The sequence below is a fragment of the Antedon mediterranea genome, chromosome 3 (genome assembly GCF_964355755.1).
Source record: "Antedon mediterranea chromosome 3, ecAntMedi1.1, whole genome shotgun sequence".
NCBI lineage: Eukaryota > Metazoa > Echinodermata > Crinoidea > Comatulida > Antedonidae > Antedon > Antedon mediterranea.
In genome coordinates, this window is record NC_092672.1 from 36,672,844 (window position 1) to 36,700,083 (window position 27,240).

Consider the following 27,240-nt stretch of genomic DNA (forward strand, 5'->3'; position numbering starts at 1 on the left):
GGTTCTCACTAGGACGCAACGCAGGCGAATTAACCAATCAAAAGCAATGGATTATTCGAACTCTCGCTTATGATTGGTCAATTCCCTTGTGTTGCGGCTTACGTACATCCTTGCGCTCTAGTGGGAACCAAGCTTTAAGCGTGGTTAACGCTTGGTTCCCACTAGGGACGTAACACAGAGCGGCGTATTGACGCAAAGTGCTATATTGCGTAATCACAAGTGGGGGGACCAACAACGCAATAGTGCTGCAAACATCGCAGGTTTGATTTCACGCAGGCGGGGGCACATTATTGGAAGGGCATTTTCTAACGTTGCGTAGATTGCGTTACGTTGCGTCGCTAGTGGGAACCAAGCTTTAAATAGGGGTTAGCCGTTGTGTGTTCAAATATATATCATCCATAGGGGCATTCCAAAGGAAGGAGGGGTTTACTGTGAGTTAATAATAATAATAATAATAATAATAATAATTTTACATCTCTATATTCGCTAAATAATTGACTCAATTATTGTCAAAATTTGATTGATTATAAACACTATGATTGGTGCCAAATGTTATACTGTCTTGATAACTTAATAAGTATAATGTAATATAAGTACCATGTCGTAACATACTTAAAGATACTTAATTAAAAATGTTAAATAGTTACATACGAGAAATTGTCGACATTAGGTAGGTCTAGCTCTGAGAACATACGGTACATATTTGCGTTATAGCATGTACAGCACTTGTCGAGTTGTGATTGACGCAAATGCATTTAATTAATGTTCCACTTAATCGGAAGCAGTAATGTCAATCTTCACATTTAGTTGAGTCGCGCTCGGAGACACGCAATATTTCAAACACGCGTACATTTTTCAACCCGTGTTTACACAAACGTCTAGAGAAAACCCTTACTTGTGGATTATTCATTCATTCATTCAATCTTTTATTTTGGAAACTCTGGTCCATAGAAAGTAAAAAATTACATATAATTGAAATAAAATAAACAAGACTAATTACTACTACTCATCTCGGGATGACATTCCACCTGGAGAGCATCTTCGACTTAACTAAGACGTTGCTATTATCAAACTCTCTGGAGTGTTATGACAGCGTAACACGGTAAGGTTCGAAACCACTTAGCTGCTACATTTTATACTTAATGCTTACGCGTGGTTCCCACTAGCGACGCAACACAAGGACGTAACGCAACGCAAGTGAATTGACCAATCACAAGCGATGCCTTATTCGCTTGTGATTGCTAACTGTCTATAACTTCGCTTGTCATTGGTTAAAACACTTGCGTTGTGTTTACGTCCTTGCGTTACGTTCTAGTGTGAACCAAGCTTAAGAACGATATCATTATTGCCGAAATGACAATCAATTCATCACTTGTATCTTATATAACATTAATAACATTTGTTCTATGGAGACAGATGACATTTTATAACCTCACTTACTGGGTGAATCTGATGATAATTTTAGAAGTTAAGCTTGGTTCTCACTAGGACGCAACGCAAGGAAGTAGGCGCAACAACGCAAGCGAGTTGACCAGTCACACACGAATTTTCGAAAAATCTATCGCTTGTGATTGGTCAAATCACATTGCGTTGCGTCCTTGCGTTGTGTCCTAGTGGGAACCAAGCTTTAGTGAGATCTGCTGCGACGCGCCACACGCACCTGTCAAGTCAGAAAGTCATTTTGTGCACGGTCAGAAACATGAGCATGCGCAGAATGATGCAATATCTGCGTAATCAGGTGGCGCAGATGGCATGATAAAGGGCCTGAATATATTAACTCCGCGTACATCCGTGCTTCAAGGAACTCCAATTTATCTACGTTGATATCAAGATTGATATTTTTAGATTATGGTCATAATATGTATGATCGTCTTCGCTTAGAGCTACGCCAATGTTAATACTGTATTGTATGCTTCATTCATTAAAATGTGTATTAATATAGTTTTCTCCTAATTCTAACGTCGATAGAGAGCAATGTACTGTGCACGGATAAGTGGCTTTACGAGAACGGACATTAGAAAGCAAATAAAGTGAAATCCTTTGGGCGCGAAGACTTATTATGACATTCTGTGAGATGGATGCCAAACATACAAATTATCGTATGAAAATTAAATTCAAATATCACTACGTTACAGGTGCAGTCAATTTACGGAATCAAAATATACTGAAATGTATGTATAAGCTCTGTCTACATCTAAATATATTGTGATATATTCACTACTAGCAATTATACCCGCCCCAGGGCGGGTTTCAAAATTAGTTTAAAGCCTTCTCAGTACATAACACCCGACGCCAGTATCTCCGTATACGCACCAACCTCCATCCCTTAATAACACCCCACACTCTTTCCAGTGAAGGACAAATTCAATAAAACTTTAGCTTCAAATTGAGAGGGCATACATAGCTACGATAGGCCTATGGCTTAAATACGTTGTAAACTGTGTAAATGAGTAGGCTGATAATTAAAATATATAATGTTGATATTGCGGTCCCCCGACCTTCATTCTCCTCTCACCATCGCAGCCGCAACAAACCTTACCTCCTCCCCTGGACAGTTCAAATGTAGGCCTAGTAAGTTTTCGTAGTAGGTCTACAATTCAATCATATAGGCATAGGCTACTTCATTACGCCAGTATTTTCGCTCCTCCTCCCAACACACCCCAGAAACCGGGTGATGTTTTTAAGACGGTTCCAGTACAAATTATGTTAGCCATCACTCCCAACCCATAATCCCTCAGTGGCAGTTTTCAAATGTAGTTTTCAAATGTAGTTTATAACATTCCCAGTTTTGGTCATGGCCTAGGCCTACATCCCCACCCCAAAATCCCAGCCGTTTCCCAAGAATAATTAAATACTGTAACATTTTCCATCCACAATTCTGGTCAATTTGATAGCCTACTATTCCTATACTAAGCAAAATCCCCACAATTATTATTAGAGAATAAGAGTTATTTTTCTTATAAATCCAAGCAGGGTTGAAACACCTCATACGTTTATTCATAAATTTTGCTATTTTTTATATTTCATATTTCTCGGTAAAATCGTAGAAAAGCACATTAAAAACTAGATACGCGTGTGAACAGCCTTTATCTTTCTAGGCGAATGTTTTACGAGACGTGTTCCTAATCCTCGTGTAAAAGTAATTTTGAAAGAAGCAGTAACAAGTGAACAATAAAAGCTAAGAGTATTACAGTATTTTCATTTATTTAATAGAATTCACGAGTTCTATTATCTTATAGTAATAAAACCTTGTAAGATTTAGCGTTTGAATTTAAGGTGTTATGCCTCGCGAGATAGCGAGATTTAGGATAGGATTGAAAAGGTCTTATTGTAAGAATGCCAACTAAATTATAAATAACTTACTAAATTACGTACTAAGTTCTTTAAATTAGGTTTTAGTCAACTGTTAAGCATTACAGATCAATAACAAAGACATACAGTATGAAATATGTTACAATTATATCGATTTAATTTGGGATATTTGTAGTTTAATTTGGTTGGGTCTTTACCCGATATGACAATTCTGGTCTAAAGCTCTGTCTACACTATCAAACTTTATGTGACAAAAAATGTGATGTGCCCATATATAGACATGATGATGTCATATCACTAACATATTTGGGTATATCACTACCATATTTCAGTACATCACAGTTTTTTTGTCAAACTTGTTTGATAGGGTAGACAGTGCTGTATTAAAGCTTGGATCCAACTTGGACGCAACACAATGACGTATGCGAAACGCAAGTAATGTAGCCAATCACAAGCGATGGATTACTCAACTGTCGCCTGTATCATTGGTCAACTCGTTGCGCTTACGTCCTTGCGTTGCGTCCTATTGGGAATCAAGCTTAAATTCAGAAACTGTGTCCGTAAATATTGAAAACGACGGCATATAATGTCACTGTTTTGCCATCGAGCATATGGAGAATGTTTTCACTTCGGGCTATAAAAAGCCAGATCCTGTCAAAAGTTTTCTAATAGAAATGTTAAAATGACGGCTGCCATGTTTCCAATACACGCTTGGTATATAAATTCACTTTCGTTAATCACAACTCAATGTTAGATATCACCACACACAGCTATCCGTGTTGGAACGTTATATATCATAGCATTTTCTCATGACGTCTCTCGTTCTGTAATATTATCAAGTACATTCTATTAAGAGAAGCAATTATTCAATAAAACTGGCATTAAACGATGGGTTTGAATTTCGAGCATTTAAAAATTACCGCCAACGCAACGCCGCGTAATGTTTTATATAGACCTTTGCGAATAATGACTTAACGAGGGAATTCAGGGAATTGATTATATAAGTACGATAATATGTACACCAATGTCTGTCATAATCTTAATGGTGCTAGTAGATGCTAATACATGTTATTAAAATGTTATTATTAATAGTTAAAATAGAAAAAAAGTGAAATAAAACACAATGATATTAAGCTCTGTCTACATTATGATCATGATCATACTTGTGCATATGTGGCAAAAAAGTTTGATGTGCCCAAATATGGTAGTGATATGACATCATCGTTTCCATATAACGGGCACATCACATTTATTTGTCACATAAAGTTTGATAGTGTAGACAGATCTTTATGATATAAGTAACGTACAAGATGTTGGCGCTTAAAACCAATATCAGACAACAACTGAGAACAACTTCTCGTGGTGGAGTTGTTTTTCCAATGTTTTTTTACATGCGCTAAATCCAACTGCAAAGACCAACCTATCTTCAGTGGCGTAACGTAGAAACCCGAGGCCTCCGGGTTATGGGAACCCTCAGTGGCCCTTCAGCTTTTTTCGACATATTTTAATGCCTGTTAAGTTCTGGGGCCCTGGGTTTAGCCAGTGAGCGCTCATAGCCGTTACGCCACTGCCTATATTAGACAGTTAGAACAATCGTATACCGTGCATGCACAATACTAGAAATGGTTATTGTACGCACCCGTGACTAAATAAGTATAAATGATCACAAAGGATTGCTGTTTTTCTTAGTAATTCATCCGATGGTATCTATACACGTACTCATTCAAAAATAGCCATCATACCTACAGTACACACTACACTCTGAAACAGCTGCTGTTAATAAATATCTATTTTGATTAAGGCATTTTATATCGATAATAACTCAATATATCAAATTATGTAGAAAACTTTCATTTTACGTACGCATTTTGGTGCACTCGCATCGTCCTAAATTATGTTTTTTCCAACATAGTTCAATCCTTCCTAATGTATCTCCCCACCCAACAACAACAACAACAATAAGAACACTAACACCAACAACAACAAATCCAACAACAACTTCAACCACACTAACAACAACAACAACACCAACAACATCAACAACAACAACAACAACACTAACAACAACAACAACAACAAAAACACCAACAACATCAACAACAACAACAACAACACTAACAACAACAACAAAAACACCAACAACATCAACAACAACAACAACACTAACAACAACAACACCAACAAAATCAACAACAACAACACTAACAACAACAACAACACCAACAACATCAACAACACTAACAACAACAACAACACCAACAACATAAACAACAACAACAACACTAACAACAACAACAACAACATCAACAACAACAACACCAACAACACGTACAAACCCATCAACATCAACACCACCAACAACACTATCAACAACATCACCATTAACAACAACAACACAACCAACAACAAAACCATCAACAACATCACCATTAACATCAACAACACCACCAACACCATCAACAACATCACCATCAACAACATCACCATCAACAACATCACCATTAACAACATCACCATCAACAACATCGCCCTCAACAACATCAGCATTAACATCAACAACACCACCAACAACAACAACAACTACACCAACAACACTACCACCACCATCAACAACAACACCAACAACAACAACAACACCGACAACACCAACAACAACAACAACAACACCAACAACATCAACAACAACAACAACACTAACAACAACAACACCAACAAAATCAACAACAACAACACTAACAACAACAACAACACCAACAACATCAACAACACTAACAACAACAACAACACCAACAACATAAACAACAACAACAACACTAACAACAACAACAACATCAACAACAACAACACCAACAACACGTACAAACCCATCAACATCAACACCACCAACAACACTATCAACAACATCACCATTAACAACAACAACACAACCAACAACAAAACCATCAACAACATCACCATTAACATCAACAACACCACCAACACCATCAACAACATCACCATCAACAACATCACCATCAACAACATCACCATTAACAACATCACCATCAACAACATCACCCTCAACAACATCACCATTAACATCAACAACACCACCAACAACAACAACAACTACACCAACAACACTACCACCACCATCAACAACAACACCAACAACAACAACAACACCGACAACAACAACAACAACAACAACAACACCAACACCACCAGCAATGATAACACAAACAACAACTCCACCAACAACATCAACAACATCACAAAAACACGTTGGTGCATAACTTATATTCAAAGTAGGAGTAGAAATGTGTAATGCCTTTCTCATGCTTCTATCAAAGCAACGTATTTAATACTGATCCATATTCCAAATATGAATTATGATTGCAATAACGGATGATACTCAGAATCGATGATTATAATAATATGATTATATTAATAATTGTTTTCTACAATATTATGATAACAATAATTTTAATGAAGATGGTTAGGTTATTATGTTTGTACGTCTACATTTTTACTGCAAACGCGATAAGAGCAACTCCTTGTTCCTTCATTAAGAGGATATTAAATTACACCGCTATGAATAGGTGTCAAGTTGTTAAATGGATTATTAACATATTGAATGTTGTAAAATTTAATAATTGACTACATAATGTATGTTTTCGTTATTGATGCAAAAATCTAATATTTATAAATCGAATTTGGAAATATCTTGGTGAAACGGTTCGATTTGTTTTCTGGTTAGCCTTTGTGAAATCAGTTGGACCATGGAGGTATAAACCTCCATGGCTGGATTTTGTAGATTCTGTATATTCTATCGGTAATTATAAGGTATTAGAACACCGATCTTGTGTCATGGTTAAGCCAATGGGTAATACGTGTCGTCTATTAAAATGGACATAATTAAGATAAGTTTGTGCTATTAAAAATGAACTGGTCTTGTCGTCAGCATGATGGATCACGTCTGAATCTGACAGTTTTACGATTTAATAATTATTGTCATTGTTGCTAATTTGCACTGTTTGACGTGAAAACGAGTTTATGAACGGCGACATCTGTCATTTTCATCACTTTACCTCAATCGTCATCGTTATATTGTTACAATATTATAGTAATAATTACGATTCATTAATTCAACTACCATCATGATTATAATAATCTTCTTCATAATCATGCTTATCATAATCATCATTCATAATCATGCTTATCATAATCATCATTTTAATCATGATTATCATAATCATCATTTTAATCATGATTATCATAATCATCATTCATAATCATTGTTTATTGAAATAAATGAAAGAATCATGCTTGTATTACACGTGACTACCAGCTAACATGTAGGCCTATGTGATAAAGATTTATGTGATAATTTTAAGAAAAATATCGCAATATGTAAATTGAATCATTTCCTGTAGTCCTACTCATACATCAGATACAGTATCCAGTACAGTACGGTACAGTATTGTAGCGACTACGATAAATCATTTACAGTATATCAAATACAATATAATACAGTACAGTACGGTATTACAGCGACCAAGATTATAAAATAATTTACAGTATCAGACAGTATTGTACAGTTTAGTATGGTATTACAGCGACTATGATGATAAAATCATTTACAGTATCAGACAGTATTATACAGTTTAGTATATTACAGCAACCAGGATTATAAAATCATTTACAGTATATCAGATACAGTACAGTACCATACCATACAGTACGGTATATTACAGCGACTACGATTATATAAAATCAGATACTGTGTGTAGTCTTCGACACAAACGGTATTTAGTCGGATGCTTAAGATAACACAATTCAACTTAACCACTACTCAAATCAATTAAATCGTGTTTGTTTAAAGAATGCGTTCACACGAGATGAAATCGGTCATCCGAGTTATTATAAGGTATCTCCGATAAAACATCTTATCTTATGAAATAAGCATGGACTTAAATATGCACTTTGGATTCAATGTATACACATTAATGCAAATAAAAGCTAATGTCTTTTAATGATATACTATTAAATATTATTTTTTTCCATTATAAACAATAATTTATAACAATAAATGTGAAATAGTATTTAAAATAAGGAACAGAAATCTTCGAAATGTAAGTGAAAAAGGAATCTCCAAATGATGAGACTCAAACTAATTCATTTAACGTATAAGCTTATACAAAGCTTATACAAAGCTTATACAAAGCTTATACAAATTGGAATCAAGGGGAAAGAGAGGAACAATGTAAAGATCTGTCATCACTATCAAACATTATGTGACCAAAACATACGATGTGCCCATATATGGACATGATGATGCCATATCACTACCATATTTAAACATATCACTACCATATTTGGGCACATAACACTGTTTTTGTCAAACAGAGCTTTAATGACAATATGCATTTCTTTTATTTCGTTCATTCACACATCCATATCCATAAAAAATAATACAAACAAAAGATCTCTAATTATAAAAACAAAGCTGTATATTTCTACATCAATAAACATAACATATTATGCAGCTCTTATGCATGTATTTTCAAATAGCTATTAATTTAAATGTTGCCCTAATGGAAGACTACGATCATAAAGTTAGTGGGTGAGAGGTATATCATACTTTAAATAAGATTTTGACCATTGGTGTATAAAAGTTAAACTTTATCTATAAAAATACTTCTTTTAACAAGTTATTTTGGAAAAAATAACATTACTAGCAGGTGCTTCGTTACCATTTTAAAGATTAAAATCCTAAAACAAGTATAATGATACTTGAAATGATGTATTACTATGATACATCATTGTTTAACTATAGACAACCTTGGTGTAAATACCATTTGACAGCCTCCCCTCCCTGTTATACACGCTCTTCATCGTGTAATTACACATCAAGTGTTATTAATGGACAGTGAAATTAAAAAGGACAATTTCTATATAATTATGATGAGAAGTCTGTCGCCTGGATTTTAATTTTAGATAGAAGACTTTTTTTCCACACGAAAATAATAATATAGCGTGTGCTGTTATGACATTACGCATCCATAAGTACCGTACGAATGTACTTGTATCCGTGTACATTTGTACGCGCAATACGTGTATCTAGTACGCTACCTATCGAGCTAACCGTGTATCCAGTGCGCTAACCCTAACCCGTACGGTACGTCGCTAAACGTGTACCCAGTACGGCACGCTATCTGTGTATCCAGTACGGTACGCTAACCGTGTACCTCGTACGCAATACGTGTATCTAGTACGCTACCTATCGAGCTAACCGTGTATCCAGTGCGCTAACCCTAACCCGTACGGTACGTCGCTAAACGTGTACCCAGTACGGCACGCTATCTGTGTATCCAGTACGGTACGCTAACCGTGTACCTCGTACGCAATACGTGTATCTAGTACGCTACCTATCGAGCTAACCGTGTATCCAGTGCGCTAACCCTAACCCGTACGGTACGTCGCTAAACGTGTACCCAGTACGGCACGCTATCTGTGCATCCAGTACGGTACGCTAACCGTGTACCTCGTACGCAATACGTATATCAAGTACGCGCTATCTACCCAACTATCCGTATACCCAGACACAATACGTATACAAATCATTGAAATGATGCATTACAACTAACATAAATATAAAAAATGTATGGTATAAAATATGTAATGCTAATTATGGCCATGTAGCAATAACTAAAACGAATTGACAACAAAAATGAGATATGAAGATAATTATTTGTAATGAAGATGAGAATATTAGTGATGATGTTTGTCAATTCATGGTAAAGAAAGAGTACTAATTTAAAGAAGGAATGTAATTGATAATATAAGGAATGATAATAATAATGATAATAATAATACCACAGATAATCACAATCCAAATTAATTGGGAGTAGTACGAGTTTAACAACTGTAAAATAAATAGATTATTACAAAATGTCGACTTACCAATATATATGTTAGTTGGCATCTCGGTGTTTGATGTTCCACTTATTCCACCGACGATGTGATGTAGGGACAGGAGCAATAGACAAATAATAAACACGTTCATTTTATATAGAAACTTTGCGATTTCCAAAAAGGAACCGTTTTATAAATAACGTTCAGATATAGTCAGCCAACACCAATTATTGTTGTTAGCTGCAATAAAATAAGTTATATATGTTTAGTCTTAGTGGATTGCATCGCAATTTCTGGTTACGACAACATCCAAGTTTAAACAGATCCAAAACGGTGTATCAAAAAAATACTGCTGCACCAACGGAGATACATTCATACATACGCGTGTAGCAAACCGCATGGGAGATGTCATTTAACTGAGCACAGAAACTAAAATAAACCCAACAAATATTTCCTAAACCGTACCAGTCGATTTGGTCACGTGTCGTTTTTAATAACGCATGCATGAATGTTAATGGGAAATTGTGTAGCGCCTCCTAACGAACTCTGTAATTAAAACTTTATATGACGTCATATTACACCGCGCGCGATTAGAAAATGTATAGTAATTTGTTGAAACGTTTAAAGATTGGATACAATGGTCTGTTGTATTATTTTATTTTGTTTGTAGGTAAATAAAGTTATTTAACATAGTTGTGCAATTTAGATTATTTATTTTAGATTATAAAATAACGCCTTTTTTAGTAGGCCTATAATGTGTATATGTGTATGCCTTTCTATGTGTTTTACGTATTGATGTCTTGTAACTAGTTACTGCAGTAAAGATTTGAGAAACCTCAGCTTATAAACAATTCTGAGACTCGACTCGGGCGTTGGGGGGGGGGGGATGGGGCGGATTGTGTTGGAGGGGAGAGGGATTGCGTATAGTTTGTATAATGTGATGGCGACGTTGCTGTTTAATAATATTTAATATTTTTGTTTAGCCTAAGCATAAACAAATTAACATTTCCAGGAGGTTAGGCCTACGCCATTGAATACAGTAATTAGTATATTAATAAATCTTTGAACATTGTAATGATTAAACCCAACACCTAGAAAACCAATTTTGTAATAACATAAACCCTATAAACCTGAAAATCCAATTTTGTAATAAAGTTCACCTACCTATATGATGCGCGATTAATCAGAATAATAATTACGTATATATATCCAGGGCTTAAAAATCTATTTAAAAAAAACTAATAAGTATACAAAATAACTAATTAAAATTCCACATTCACAATTTAGAACGTTGATGATGATAATAACATATGGAAATTTAAGTCAATGTGAACGTTTTCGTTAATATATTTTGAATGTTTTAGACACTGTAAAATTGGTAGGTTTAAAAAAATATAGTTTAAGGTTTTTTTCTATGTTTTCTTGGGTTTTTTTTATCCGTTTCAAGTAGAATGTAAATGTTCGTGTTGATGACGTCAGCATGTGTAGGCATATTACTCATTTCAAATCCATGTCATTTTTCATTTCTTTACAGAAATTAGATGTTCAGCATTGTCTACACTATCAAACTTTATGTGTGCCTAAATAAAATGGACATGATGATGTCATATTACTGTCATTTTTGGGTATATCACTACCATATTTGGGCACATCACGCTTTGTTTGTTAAACTAGTTTGATAGTGTGGACAGAGCTTTCGGAATGTTCCATGACAGCACAAATTGTTCCATGATACAGAACAACATTTTGATCACATATCCCTGTAACATGTATCATATATTTTGTAATTTTTGTGTAAAAACAATTTATTTAGAAATTTTCGTACCGATTCAAAATCTCATGACATTTGCCTATGCAAACCGTCTAACTGTCTTTAATATAAAATGTAATGAACCGGTGCGGTTTTTACTATGCAAATGACATTCAGTGCGTAGGCCTATAGTGTTATTCGAATGATGTACTTTATTTGCATAATAGTCTGCTGACGTTTCACAACTTCCACTATTCATGTTGGCGGCCCACACTCGGAACAATAAATTCGTCAACAACTCACACCATATGTTGTAGATTAATTTGTTTAAATTAAATTGATTATTATCATTTGAGAAAAGAGAAATAAACCTTTTGATTTGAATTGACTTTTAAAAAAATCACTCGAGCTTACTCGCAACTTACCGTAAATGATCTCAGGCTGTTGTTGTCAGTAGAATTAGGCCTACACGCTCTTTAGAATTGATGTAAAGCAAGGTTTCTTCGGTCAAACCATGGTTAACATTGATGTCTTTTTATCGCAGTCTAGGCCTACAAATGAAATAAAAAAACAATGTGAACATGAGAAGGGCACAGGTCGAACGATTTCTATGTTTGTATTAAACACTACAACGCGAAAAACAAATTATGGGAACATTCATAAAGGTCAAAGGTCAATGTCCTAACAGATTCATCACAAATATAAAATCGTTCAGATACAAAATCGAGAATACATTTCATAATTTGTAAAACTACTTTCATTTTAAATGTATAATTATTTGAAATGGGATTCAAACCCCCATTTAGTAATCCCTCATAAAAGATGAAGATTTTCAAAGGCTTAACCCTTAAAAGCCGGCTCTGTGACCGCTAATGACATTGGTCTTATAACACACATCAAAGTGGTGAATTTCTCTGTAAGATGAACATTTATCTAAAGCTCTCTGTGCTAAACCCCGTAAAGTTACACACTTTCAACGTCGACACTAAGAACGTATACAACTGACGTGTGATATTTCATTATAACAATAAAATATAACCTTCCTAATATAATCTTTTGTACATTATGCTTATCATATCGTTATGTTGAAATATATTAATATTTTTCACAATGTATTATTATATTATAAACTTCGATTATACGATGGAACACTTTAAAGATATATTGTCCTCATTTTTTTACAATTTTTTGTTGGATATGCAATTTTAATGTCACGTAATAGCTATATACTTTGACCAAACAATGGATCGAAAAAAAAAAAAAAAAAAAGATTTACCTGAAAAAAGGTAATTTAAAGCCAAAAAATACTTAAATTGTCTGTCAGACAATAGTTTTTGGTTAAAATTAACCGTTTCGTTTGTCTTTTTATAAGAAAATAATAATTTTTTTTTTTTAGAGAAGTGAATAACTTTAATAAAACTGCAAAATGGCCAATTGAAAGTCTGATTTTATTAATCTTTATTTTTCATATTTTTGAGGGACAATACATCTTTAATCATTACACTTACAATGGTTTAAATTTTGCGTGCAACCATAGGAAGATGGTTCTACAAATGGCTTATATAGAGGTGCATCATTTAGTGGAGAGCTTTCGTGTTCAACAACAATTGTCCGTAGGCTACACAGATGTGGGCAAGGTATTAACCACACCTCCATTTATTTCTTAGTAAAGTTGTACTCTTAAACTTTGCTAACCGATTTATTAAATCTATTAATTTACTATAATAGTCTTTCTATACAGTTTAATAAAAGTAAATCATTTTAAAAGTGTTAATAATATGATAGTTTCGTAAATCTGCAAATAAATAATATAACCGTTTAGTGTTGAGAGAGTTGAAACTCAGTGCAGCAGTTAGGAGATCATACAGCGGGCAAAATGAGAGAAGCGGCCTACGTATATATTGTTGGTATAACATGTTGGTCTTAAGAAAAGTCGTAAGCTTGGTTCCCACTAGAGACGCAACGTAACGCAACCAGTGCAACGGAAGAAAATGTCCTTCTAATAATTGTGTTTGTCAAACCTGTATTATTTGCAGCACAATTGCTTGATACCTCTTTACGTGCCCAATGCTTTTCAATTAAACAAATCAGATCTTTTAATAATATAGGCTATTCATTATACAAACCTTCTAAAGATCGGAACAATAAACGGATGGTTATCTCGAATTGAACAATTTAGATTGAATCAATTTCCAATCAACTTTATGTATAGGAATACAATTAAAATTAGACGGGTATAATAACAACATACAGTGACTAGTATACTTCATAGCGTGAATATTCAGCCGATCTCGGTACTGCATCTATTTCTGAAGTATCATACGAATATTTGGTAATACAACATCACATGTGTTTCACACGTATTTAATAGTAACCGAATTATTAACCTAACCTTACATGATACATGCACCACGTGTGATGCTGTATTACCAATTATTCCTATGATACCTCGGAAATAGATAGTATATGTGGAGATAATCACTGGGAATCGAGGGTGGAATATTGGGGACAATCGCTTTTGTCCGTGTTCATTTGTGTTGGGGGAGGGGGTAACTAGCATGTGACGCGCCTTTTCTTAAGTTGATATTAAGGATAAAACTTAGTTACTGACTGGTAAAAATTGAAAATTAGTGAAACCGGGTTACTTGGCGATTCTCTGCAAATCAAAAGCTAAATCCGCTTCAGCAGATATCGAACGAACGATGCGGCTACTCCTAGCGTGATCGACAGCATCTTATCGATTCGTGTAAAATTAACACCTCGTCTCCAGCCTCGGGCGTTGATTACTAGCTTAACTAAACGGCCTGATTCAACTTGAGCGATATTTGATTCTCACATTCTCGTTGTGTGAGCATTTACTGTCGCATTTTAAACTTGTTTTCTCTTATTAACAATCGATACGATAAAGATAGTAGAAATATTGCTACTAAATGCAGATTCCTTTGGTTAAAATGCATGCACTTAGTAGCTAGGCCGCCCTTTGCTGACCGCGTTGTCGACGGCGGAAATATTAGCCTGGTTAATGGAAGGATCCTGAGGGTAAATGGTGTGATTGTAAACGGTCTGATCATATAGTGTTGATTGCCGTCGGCTTAGGTCAGTTTACAAAAAACGTTGTCCGTGTTTAATGTCAAGATGATTATGGATAATTAAGATTGTTTTAACGTTTATTATTCATTTAAAATTCTATTGGGTTAAATATCTTTAAGAGATGACAGACCTTTTTGACGAAACACAAATATATTCAAATTGATTAATATTGTTTGTTTTGCCATTTGTCGGTAGTGTTTCTTTGTATCTAAAGACAATTTTTCTATTTAGGCCTTTTTCTGTATTTGAACACAGTAAATATTGATTTAATTTGGAACCGAACGTAATGACAGTACACAACGTGCTGGTTTCCTGTCGACGTAAGATCAAGAATTTTAAACGTTTCTAATGTTTCGTACGATTATCACGTCTCTTATGCAAAGTTGAAACAAATATGACGTCAATGACGTTTTTCAAGTTCGTGTCGGTCCGAACGAAAACTGCTGTAGATATGCCGCGCCCGAAAATTAACATTTTGAGTTTGAAATTCACGACGCACGTTTACGACGATGATTTTAGTGTTGTTACGTGTAATATATACCGTAGTAGCCAACATAATGCGTGCTTTGAGAGAAGATGACGTATTGACATCCTTGAAGAACATACATGCGTTTTAACATCTTCCTTTTTCCAAGTCCATTAATACTAAAATTTCACCCGTCTTATAATCAGCACTTTGGTGTTTACACTTGGCTTTACACTAACACTATTAGTGCCGTCATTTACATGTGTATGCCCGGTGGAAAGATTCCTAACAACCAATAAAAATTAACAACGAGAAACGATAACAATGTGTCGATGTTAATCCAACACATCAATCGGTTAAAAACTTAGGCCGAGTGACCAACGTATATTCCATATACAACTTCACTGATCAGTAAATTAGCTTTCGACACCTTAAAAGTGCTATTGCAATGTTATATCCACTGGTTATTAACATTGTCGATATTAATTTGTTTTAATTTACTTAATATTATAAACGTGGTTTGTATAGCAATCTAAAGTTGACGATAATTTTCTTCATCTGGGAATTAATGTCATTGGATTTAGCCGTTCATTTAATTTACACGGCCGCCGTGACCGGACAGGTGCCCTTTTCCCAAGAAACGTTTTAGTTTTCACTCAGATTTGAACGTTTTAAAGAATAAAACATAACTTTAGTTTGCATTTTTTTTTAAATCATATAATATATAATATATATTGTTTTTACGAGTATAAATAATGAATTCAAAATAATGGATAATATTTCCAAAAATTGAAATCAACCACTATGACGCAGTTACGTACGCGAAACTTACGTACGCGTAGGTTGACGAATCACGAACGAAAGCCTAACGTATTAATGTTTCTGCGCTTAAGCTCTGTCTATACACTATCAAACTTTATGTAACAAAAAAATGTGATGTGCCCATATATATACATGATCACTTTATGTCACAGAAAGTTTGATAGTGTAGACAAGGCTTAAGAATTACAATAATAAAAGCTAAGTATTTTGTTGAAAGTGTTCCGGAATCTTGAAGTTGAAGTTGAAGCACCTCTAACCCCTTCAACACGAATACCAGTAAAATTCACACCATATTCAATACATATTGATTTCTATATTTCTGAGTATTTTTCTTTCAATTATGATTTCTAGGAAACCTACACATCGAGCGATGATCGATAATCATACGGTTAGTGGGAGTATGATTAAGAACCATGACTAAGGTTTAAGGCTCTACTACACTATCAAACTAGTTTGACAAAAAAAAAGTGTGTTGTGCCTAAATATGGTAGTGAAATGACGTCATCATGTTCATATATGGGTGCACATAGGTTTAAGGTAACTACAACTGAATTACGCGTTTGTTGCGTCACACTATACGTTCACAGAGTGCGACGATCACGGCGTAACACGGAGGGAGGCACATGCACTTTCGTAAATCTGCTAACCCTTCGCACTAAAGATTGGTTTCCACTATAGGACGCAACTCACGTACGTAAGCGGAACGCAAGTGATTTTACCGAGCGAATTTGTTCGCCGGAACCGGAGGAGTTACTTATGTGCATTTAATATACTTAATCACTTTTTACAACGCGAACATTTCTCAATCAGTCAAACTTAAAGCAAAGAATATTTAATTCGTGAGAAGTGGAAAATAGATTTAAATTATTTACTCATCCTCTCACATTTTCGTACATTAACTACCTAAGTGGCACTCTATGTCCATAAGGGTTTCATGAACTTTAACTTACAGTTAAGATTCACTAAACCCAGTTAACACTACGTTATACGTATTCATCCTACATCATTTGGCCGCAGTTACTTTAGCATTTAGCTTAATGTCAAGTTTTGTTTTAGCATTTATATTAAATTCGGGCAAAGTGTAAAACGATCTGACTAGGCACACATTTAGAGTACTGTGACATTAACAATTCTAGCTAGTTATGTACATTACAAATACATCATCCTACGGTAAGCTCTGTCTACACTATCAATTTGACAAAAATAAGGGTGATGTGGCCAAATATGGTAGTGATATGGCAAAATACGGTAGTGATATGACATTATCAGGTCCATATATGGCCACATCACAGTTTTTTTTGTCACATAAAGTTTGATAGTGTAGACAGAGTTTTAGCTAGCTATACAATTGATGTAATGTTTTACTACTATTTATACTAGCAGTAGTATATACATATATGTTAAGAAGAATCTAAACTAGAAGAAAATGAATAAACAAAAACCACTGTTGTGTGCGTAAATTTTACGAAATAATACATTAAAAAAATGGAATCGGCCTAATGAAATAACAAACTCTTGCCGCGGGTCCAATTATGGAAAAAATAAAGAGAATTCTGAATTATCATCGTAAAAATGAACAAATGCAATGTTTTTATATTGCTTGAATGATTATTGTTTTGTATTTTATTGGTCGATCCAAGTGGCCGTGATAGCTGGATGGTATATCCAACTCCGACCTATATACGGCAGATGAGTCGCTTATATACTTCATCACTATTATCACTTATCACTAATTCGTTTAGAATAATGATAATTGTCTAGTAATTTAAAAGTAATTTTGAGTGTCTATAGGCTTCAATATTATGTACAAAACGTGGCGTCATTATAGAGTTACGGATCCGAAAAGATTATTACGTGGATAGTTTGAACGTGCATGTTGGTGTAAAAATTATCAGACTACGTCCGTGCGTTTAAACTACGCTTTGGATTGAATGAGATTGTTTTCACACTATATCGTCAGTGTGACCGAGGCGACACGAGTGAACGCGCGCCTATAAAGCCATGCTATTCCATCAACTTTTGAACGCGTGCGTAAGTGTTTCTAAAGCGTGGTTCCCACTAACGACGCAACACAAGGACGTAACGCAACGTAAGTTACGTTGCGTTGCTAGTGGGACCCACGCTTTAATAAGTTCGATTCAGACGTGAGACCATCCGTTAAGTGCGGCGTGTCAATATAGTGTGAACAAATCATAAGTGTGGTGGTATCGGTGGATTATGTTTATAATTCCGGTACTACGTGACTTATCCGTGATAATATTCCTTAAATGTTTAAAAGAATGATGTTTGTAAATTGACTATGAGCACGTCGACACGTGCGAAATCCCTCTCATTGATCGAATATCGTGTAAGGCAAACTAAAGTTAAATCCTAAACAATCTGAGGTAATGTTCAACAAATTGGTTTTAAAAAGCAATCACAATAGGAAAATTTACCAATCCATTATCAATTACTTACTAGAAAGTTTGATCAGGCGATTTGGGGCAATGATTGGCGTATATTGATAAAGATGAAAACGTTTGAATAGCAGAGAAATGCTGTCAGCCTAGCGGGAAACATGTGTCGAGAGGGATGAAGTATCAGCGGCATGTTGGGGGTTAAATGTTCGGGGATGCAATAACGACCCCAGTTAAGCTATACGCACCTGTCATATTTCCAACAGCGGGATCTCAATTTTTAAAAATTCAATAATCATGTCCACCCAAATGATATCTAAATGAAAGATAACGTTACATTGAATTAACAACAATTACGATGAGAAAATGAAACAAGCAAATGGAATGAGAAGGCTTTGCGTGGCTAGCACCGATTGTCGAAGAGGACCGCCATATTGTATTACATCACATTAACCAATCAAATCGTGCAAGCAAAACTTGTCGGTATTTAGGTTACGTGCATGATAGGCCTATAGCATGTTCAGTCATTATTATTGCACGGACAAACGGTACAAATACTGCTTAGTGAAATTTTGTTGAATAAGGTTTATCGCAAATAGCTTTATTTCACGAGGAACGTCATTGTACAATGCATGATGGGAAGGGTACGTACGCGTTGTGACGTTTGCTCCCAATCTTTCCCACCAAGCATCGAGCACGCTATTTGCGATAATCCTTATGGTTAAATATCAAATAATTGATTTTTATTAGTCTATATCTCATAATTTACAAACTTATAAGTTTGGTAAAAATGATGTATGATATAAAAACGGAATAGTTCGCAAAGCAACGTCAATAATCTTGTTCAGACGTGGTATACGCGTCAACATCAAACAGAACGCGTCATATTCGTATTCTTATTATTATGCGTCATTTTATGCGAATACGTGCTTGGAAATGCTGTAAAAAGATTTTAACCTGAGCAAAGTAAATAGGGATATTAAGGAAATCCCTAGGTGTAATTTCATTTAATTTATTGTAATGTTATTAATGTATAAGTGTTACTTATACTTAGGTAAAGGTGACAATCCTGAGGTCATTGTCTTGCGGAATAATTGTAACTCTTTCAAGTCAAACGAACATATAATGGTATTGACAAGAATTGTTGTTGTAAGTAAATATAATGTCCCCTGTCTCTCCCAACATGTGTAAACCTTTTAGACACCGACGACAAGGGAACGAGAGAGAATGAAAGATGGCTGAGAGGATTAGTATTAAGTATAATCTTAATTGATTGAGCACATCATAATCATGCTTATAGTCGATATAAATGGTCGATATCAGGACTAAGGGCTAATACACTAAAGTTCCACAAAATTCGACAAAAAAAGAAAACTATTTTTAGGTCAGCACATAAGGTGGCCTACGCCTATTTGTATTGCCTAAAAAACATCAGAATTTAAGCTGATAAACCAATAAAATACTTTTATTGAAACCTTTGAATCAGATGAATTATACAATAAATATATTATTATACTAAAATTAAAATATATCATATTCATCAAAAATATCGAATGAAACAAAACGGACAACTTTAGGCCTACATCAAAGACAAAAACAAAAGTCAGGGGAAACTACGGCCGTGCAAGGATACTATGCCTACCACTGCCGACCAATGTTTACAATGACATTTTTTTATCGTTCCATTTCATTTATTTATTCGACCAATAAACATTAAAATAATACAGAACAGAGGGGTCACGGGGGTGACTAAAGCAAAAAATTACTATAACTCAACCGTTTTTAGTTTTGGAATGCAAAATTCTTTAACCATACACCCACCAGTGACTTTTTATTCATCAATTCGATAAAAGAAGAAAGCAACTATTTTTTTGGTCAGCATAGGTGCAAAACCAAGGATAGCTCATACAGTTGAACAAAATAAACTTAATTGAACTGGGGTCCTTAAATTCCAATGGGGTCCTCGGACACCCTAATCAGTATTTTGCTTTTTGTAATGTGTTAATTGTCGAAAGAAACATCTGTCTGCACGGATATAGGTTATGTATTAATCATAATGACATTGTTGACGCTAAAGACCATTTCACACCGGGTTACTGTTGAGAGTTTGTGCCTCTATAATATTTAGGAATGATAGAAATGAACAACAACAAAATCAACAACAAGCGATGATGTCCTACAGGACGTGTGTTCATCACTCATCAATAACTATGTGATGGTTTGTCTTCATATGAGGGCAATTGGAAATATTAAACAGCAAATTAGTAATTATTAATCTCATATTACGGTTCAAGCTAAGCTTTATTTAGGAATGATAGAAATGAACAACAACAAAATCAACAACAAGCGATGATGTCCTATACAGGACGTGTGTTCATCACTCATCAATAACTATGTGATGGTTTGTCTTCATATGAGGGCAATTGGAAATATTAAACAGCAGATTAGTAATTATTAATCTCATATTACGGTTCAAGCTAAGCTTTCTTTAACCAGTAGATTGGAAGTAAACACAACGGCATATAATTTGAATATAATAATAGTACGAAAAATCTGGTAACATGAACGGTACTGGTTGACACATGCGCAGTACATGTGTTACAATGACGTAACTACTAACTGATGACGAAATAATTATAAAGATGAAAACTGTCCATGTTTGTTGAACATATAATAATTTTAAAATAATAATATTTTATGATAATAGTTTAACAGTAAAGTCTACAGTCAGACAGACAGTAATACAGTCCGATAGTGTTATATGTAATTATATATACATAGACTGGTCAATCTTTTGGAAGAGTATGTTTCCCTGCGTGGTCACGTGCATTGGGTTGATTATGTATCGTTTACCGGCACACGTGACGACTGTCCCCCTCCTGTGAGGATAGTGATGGGTGTTGATAAGTACACCATTCCTACGATGGTTAATTACGCAATGTGTGTGCAATTGTCGAAGCTTGTTGACACCTCGATGGAGAGATTGAAACAGAAGTCGGCACCAATTACGGACGAATTAACACCGCGCGGGATGCTAACGCGGAGGTTATTTTACCTGCAGCCTCTAACCATAATTTTACTGATCCTTAGGGTTATAAGTTGAATATACGTGTAGACACTAGAAGGGACATAATAAGATCAACAATGATATAATACATCTGTATGAAGGGTACTTGTGACATTAGTAGATCACGTATAGTTCAAAATATGATACACTAGTTCCTTTAGGGCCTAATTATGATAGGCCTATGCATCATTATCATAAAGAGTATTCCTTATAAAACAATATTTGGTGTGCAATTTGCGTATCAAGAGATAACTTATTATCCAGAATCGTAGGCCTGATAAAATGTACTAAACTAGGCCTACAAAGGTAGCAATGAAAGAAAGTAGAGAAGGCCTATTGGGAATGGCGAAAATAGAGTGTTAACTTCAGAATATTGCTAGATAGGATAAGGTAAAATATTGATGAATAAACACATCAGAAAGGTCTATCTTACAAAATACGACATTCATAATCATATTGAACCCACACAATAGAGGATGGGGTTAGAATTTGGTCAACATGAGTACCTATTTGATACGAGACAGAAAGACAGCTACAAATACATGAGAAGGAACCTCTCGTTTGGGACACATCTATTCAGGGGACACTTTGCAGTAAAATGAACGAGATGAAATATGAGTTTTAACACACGGCAAATCCTTGTTCAGGTGAAGACACCGTATTAAGGGGACATTTTGTTGGGTCTTTCACTGTACTAATCCATTGTCAACAGGAAGATAATCTTGGTTTAGTAAAGCTCTGTCTCTACACTATCAAACTTTATGTGACAACAAATTTGATGTGCCCATTTATGGACATGATGATGTCATATCACTACCACATTTGGGTATATCACTACCATATTTGGGCATATCACTACCATATTTGGGCATATCACTACCATATTTGGGCAACTAGTTTGATAGTGTAGACAGAGACAAAACAGTTTTAGATCTATATTCCTTTTATTCAATTTAAAAATCAGTTTACGAACGCGTTCCTTTTGAAACAAGTCAATCCTATTGAAGCTATGAACACACTCTCAGATTATATATTACATCAAGGTATATGAATAATTACATGTAGGTTGATGCAAACATTATAGCCGATGGCGCAAGAATTAATTTTCAACGAAATCAAGACTGTTTGGTGTCGATGACATAATCAGGCTTCGGTACCACAGGTGTGCGGTTCGCTGTCGATCTGTATTTACATGTTTTACTTAGGCTGACTTAGGCTACGATCAGTTCCATTGAGTGAGTGTATCATGCTTAAGAAATCTTATCTTCAGATCAATTAAAAGATTCCACCATATTTGTTGATGATAAGTTGATGTGCGCACAGGTGGAATTGTTTTCTTTAATGATTGCAACCACAAAGTATCTTAGCGTAGGTAAACACTCACCCTGTTCATACCGAAATCCACGGGTTTCGTCACGACTTTGTACGTGTACCGTATGATACAATTGCACTTTCGCTTTTCGAACACATTCACTAAAGCTCTGTCCACACTATCAAACTTTGTGACAAAAATGTGATGTGCCCATATACGGACACGATGATGTCATAAAACTACCATATTTGGGCATATCACACTTTTTTCAATTAAATTTAAGTTCTAATATATTGCGCAATAATACCAAATTAATTACATTCAAACTTTACACAATGTATTTATGTTTTAAAAGTTACAGAGAACAGTAGACGAAACAATTCAGAAAGCGTAAAGATTACCGTAATAATTGTTGAATAAAATAAAGAGTCAACACGCGCTCATATCGCGTTAAAAATCGCGTACGTGTGATATTTGAGGGAAAGTGTCCCTCTTCAAGCAGCCCGAACCCAATATGGGAATTTCAGAACCTATAATTTTTGTAGGTTATACGTATAAAGCTCTGCTTAGCTACACTATCAAGCTAGTTTGACAAAAAAAAGTGTGATGTGATATGCCCAAATATGGTAGTGATATGACATCATCATGTCTATATATGGGCACATCACATGTGGTGGTCACATAAAGTGGACTGGGCTTAAAACACCAAGAAATCCAACATAGGTTCGCCTCAACTCATATGTTTTATCCTATAGCCTATTCGTGAATTCCAAACATTACGTATGGGCAAATTAGGAACGTGGTCTAGTTTAGTCATCATCGTAAAATATGACGATGTCAAAAGAGATATGAAGATGTCAGAAAAATATGACAACGTTGGAAAAAAACTGTCAAATATATACGAAACTGTCAAAGATATGACAACGTCAGCAGATATGAAATGTCAGAAAGAAGGATGTCAAATAAAGTTTATTATAATGATGATGGCAGTATCGGAAGCAGAAATATATGAAAAACAAAATAAAAGAGATTTATCTTAATACAGCGACCATCCTCGGGACCGGGTACATCACACTTTTTTTGGTCAAACTTGTTTGATAGTGCAGACAGAGCTTTACAATGTTAGAAAGAAAAATGGTGGCAGCAGGCCTATCGGAAGAAGAAATATATGAAAAAAACAAAAACAAATCGAGATTTATCTTATTAAAAATAAAAATTTACATTGACTTACCTTAACACAATGGTCAGGGAAGGTTCATGACGCTATTATCTTTATTTGAAGTACTATAATGGCAGGCAGAGGATAAATATCTTTAAAACTGAGAAACAAAATGTAACTGCTGTTATTTACACTTTTATAAAAGGTACGTCTACAACTGTGTCCAATTTAGCGAGGTTGAGGCTAAATTCTAATATAACATTTCGCTCACATTTATTGTATATCAATTATTGTTTATAATATTCAATGTATAATCTCGGTTTCATTATTGATAAACTTTATTTTCTAATGTTTAGTATTTACGATGTATAGTTAAATTGTCTCAGATGATGTAGTGTTATTGGTTTAACAAAATTAAAAGCAACTTTAATTTTTAACAGCCAAAATAAATAATAATGAAGCGTGTGGGTATTTGGTGCCACCACTTGACCACTGTACGCAGCTGTTGAGTAAAGAAGTCATTTTACGCACGCACGCTCACATGCCCTATCGCTTCACTCAAAACTCGTTTTAACAACGTCACATTTCCTGGGAAATATTTGTTGCTATCTCTCTAAAATTATTTATAAGCGGTTTATCCGTATGGCCCAATAATTATTACTGTGACGAAGGCGACATTAGTGAACATTATGAATTGCAAATAAAAATATAACAAATCAAAATACATATGGTTTAGATATCTGATGGTAAATCAACAAATTGAAAATATTTAATAAGAACAAAGGCGTAGGAAAAGCGGTGCCAACATATATAACAGACTACGGAAACCCGACACGGCTTCGTGTGAACGTACGCTTCGGATTGTATTCGAATGCGATCATCTTGGCGCCAACGTCGCCAAAATCATAACATTTCTCATTATCCAACGTGCATCGTTTTCACACCATCCCTGCTGGCGGTTACAATAGACAATAACACAGAAGTTAGGGAATATTGACTTTCATATCATATCTTTGAATGAAGTACTTTGTTTATATAAATAAATCGATTATAATTGTGCCATGATATGAGGACGAGTAATCGATAAATCGATAATCGATAAATGACTAGTATTATGTATTTGTTAAGTTATTAATGTTGAGCACAATAAATTGTATCGTGTATTTGATGTTTATTGAACAATATTTATATTGTACTATATAGTAGTACAAAGGGTCCAGGGGTGACCAGTCTGATTTCGACGGATTTGACCTGTTTAAATATTGAGAATAAATAATAATAATAATAATAAAGTTGATCACACTTGTTCTGTTTTACATAACATAACGGCGCCATTTTCTATTATTTAAAAAACGACACAACAAGAGTGAATGTAGTTCCACTGCTGTTGAATTGCTAGTATAACGATCTCCTCTCATCCTTCTCCCCTCCCTCTCTCCTTCCCTCCCTCTCTCATCCAGTCTCCCTCTCCCTCTTCTCCCCTATCTCTCCCCACCTATTGTGTCATAATTCATTTAACAAAATGGTGAATGCGATCTAAAAAAAAAAATTAATATTAAATTTCCAATTATTTTTTACAAAAAACATTTTAACAATAATTCAGTAGATAAAATGAAATTATGTGTTTGATAGGATTAGTTTGGATTAATTTCAACATATTTATTTGATACAATCTATTTAAATTTTGTTCAGAAATATTTGACAACTTACAATCTTCAATAATAATAATTCCTCGTGCAATTTCTATGATGTTATTTGCAGCAACACTATACTGGGTAATAAATGACATCATCCTATATATAGAACGCGAAGATAGAACGCATTTAAAAGGTACATTAAAATAGTCATTAAGATACGATATTGCAATCATTTCCAAGAAAATCTTGTTCCAAGTCGAAAACAACATTCAGAAAACAAGGAATTACCTAATTTTGCGAAGTTGAAAAATGAGGTTTGTACACGGTTTTACAATTAGCCCAGTTAAGCTAAAATTTAATTTTATTGGATTTGAAATATCATTACAATTTTTTCCACCTTCGTCGCGTGTTTTTTTTTTCTATCTACTTCAGTTAGTTCAAACTACCGAGAAATTAATAATTTTGGGAACAATGCGGAAATGAAATCGGTAAATCATTTTAGTTGTTTATTACCCAGTTATTGTAATACATATTAATCGTGTTCTATTTATAAACAATTAATGATAATGACTATTTTGATTTTTGATTTCTTAAACCCGAGCAATTAATATGACGTCTTCATTACGTCAGAAGAAGTTTAAAATAGCCAAAAATCTTGTGAAAAAAAATGAAAAGATCAATCAAACATTGAAATCGATGTCAATTATTACCAGAACGTATAGTTATTATTAAAAACAAAATATGTGATGATTGACGAATTAAAATTATTTTCGCTCACTGAGGAATAATTTACTAAATCTTAAGAAATAGTCCATTTATGTTATCTACGGAAAATGAGCGTTATATGTCCATATGACTACATCTTGGTTCCCACTAGGACGTAACGTAACTTACGTTACGTTACGTCCTCGTGTGTCTCTAATAGGAACCAAGCATTTGGTTAAAAAACAATTAGTAGACCTGTTTAAGAAAATTATGCAAACTCATAACTTCTAAAATAGAAAAGAGCTTTGAATAAAAGAGTTTGAATTTTGGCATTTTCTGATGTAATGCAGACATTTTTTCTTCAAATTACAGATTTTTTTATATCAATAATTACCGTAATTAATTAAATGATATATACGGTATATATACGGATGTAGATGCATGACATTTTCAATCTACATACAAATAATTAAAAAGACAGATTTTCATTACAGAATTTAAGAAATGACAACCGAAATAACTGTTTCTAAGAAAAATTATTAATTATTAATTAGAGCACAAAAGTACATCAGGATTGTACATTCAAAACATCCTTTAAATAAGAATGCGTTTACACTGGAAATTGAC

General features: G+C 34.4%; 1 protein-coding gene and 1 pseudogene across 7 annotated transcripts in view; one reads left to right on the plus strand and one right to left on the minus strand.

Moving 5' to 3' along the window:
* LOC140045447 (glutamate receptor ionotropic, delta-2-like) overlaps positions 1-27,240 on the minus strand; it is an 83,717-nt gene that overhangs the window by 45,990 nt on the left and 10,487 nt on the right. For 6 of the 7 annotated variants that reach the window (XM_072090351.1, XM_072090353.1, XM_072090356.1 and 3 more), the window contains exons 2-4: positions 24,344-24,431; positions 12,385-12,510; positions 10,258-10,449 (exon numbers count right to left, since the gene is read on the minus strand). In XM_072090351.1, the coding sequence (XP_071946452.1) occupies positions 10,258-10,360 (103 nt within the window). In that variant the 5' untranslated portion in view covers positions 10,361-10,449; positions 12,385-12,510; positions 24,344-24,431. Of the gene's footprint in view, positions 1-10,257; positions 10,450-12,384; positions 12,511-18,981; positions 19,055-24,343; positions 24,432-27,240 lie in introns of those variants that run through there. The other variant, XM_072090350.1, reaches the window with a different exon arrangement.
* Positions 1,017-6,587, plus strand: LOC140043368 (uncharacterized; annotated as a pseudogene).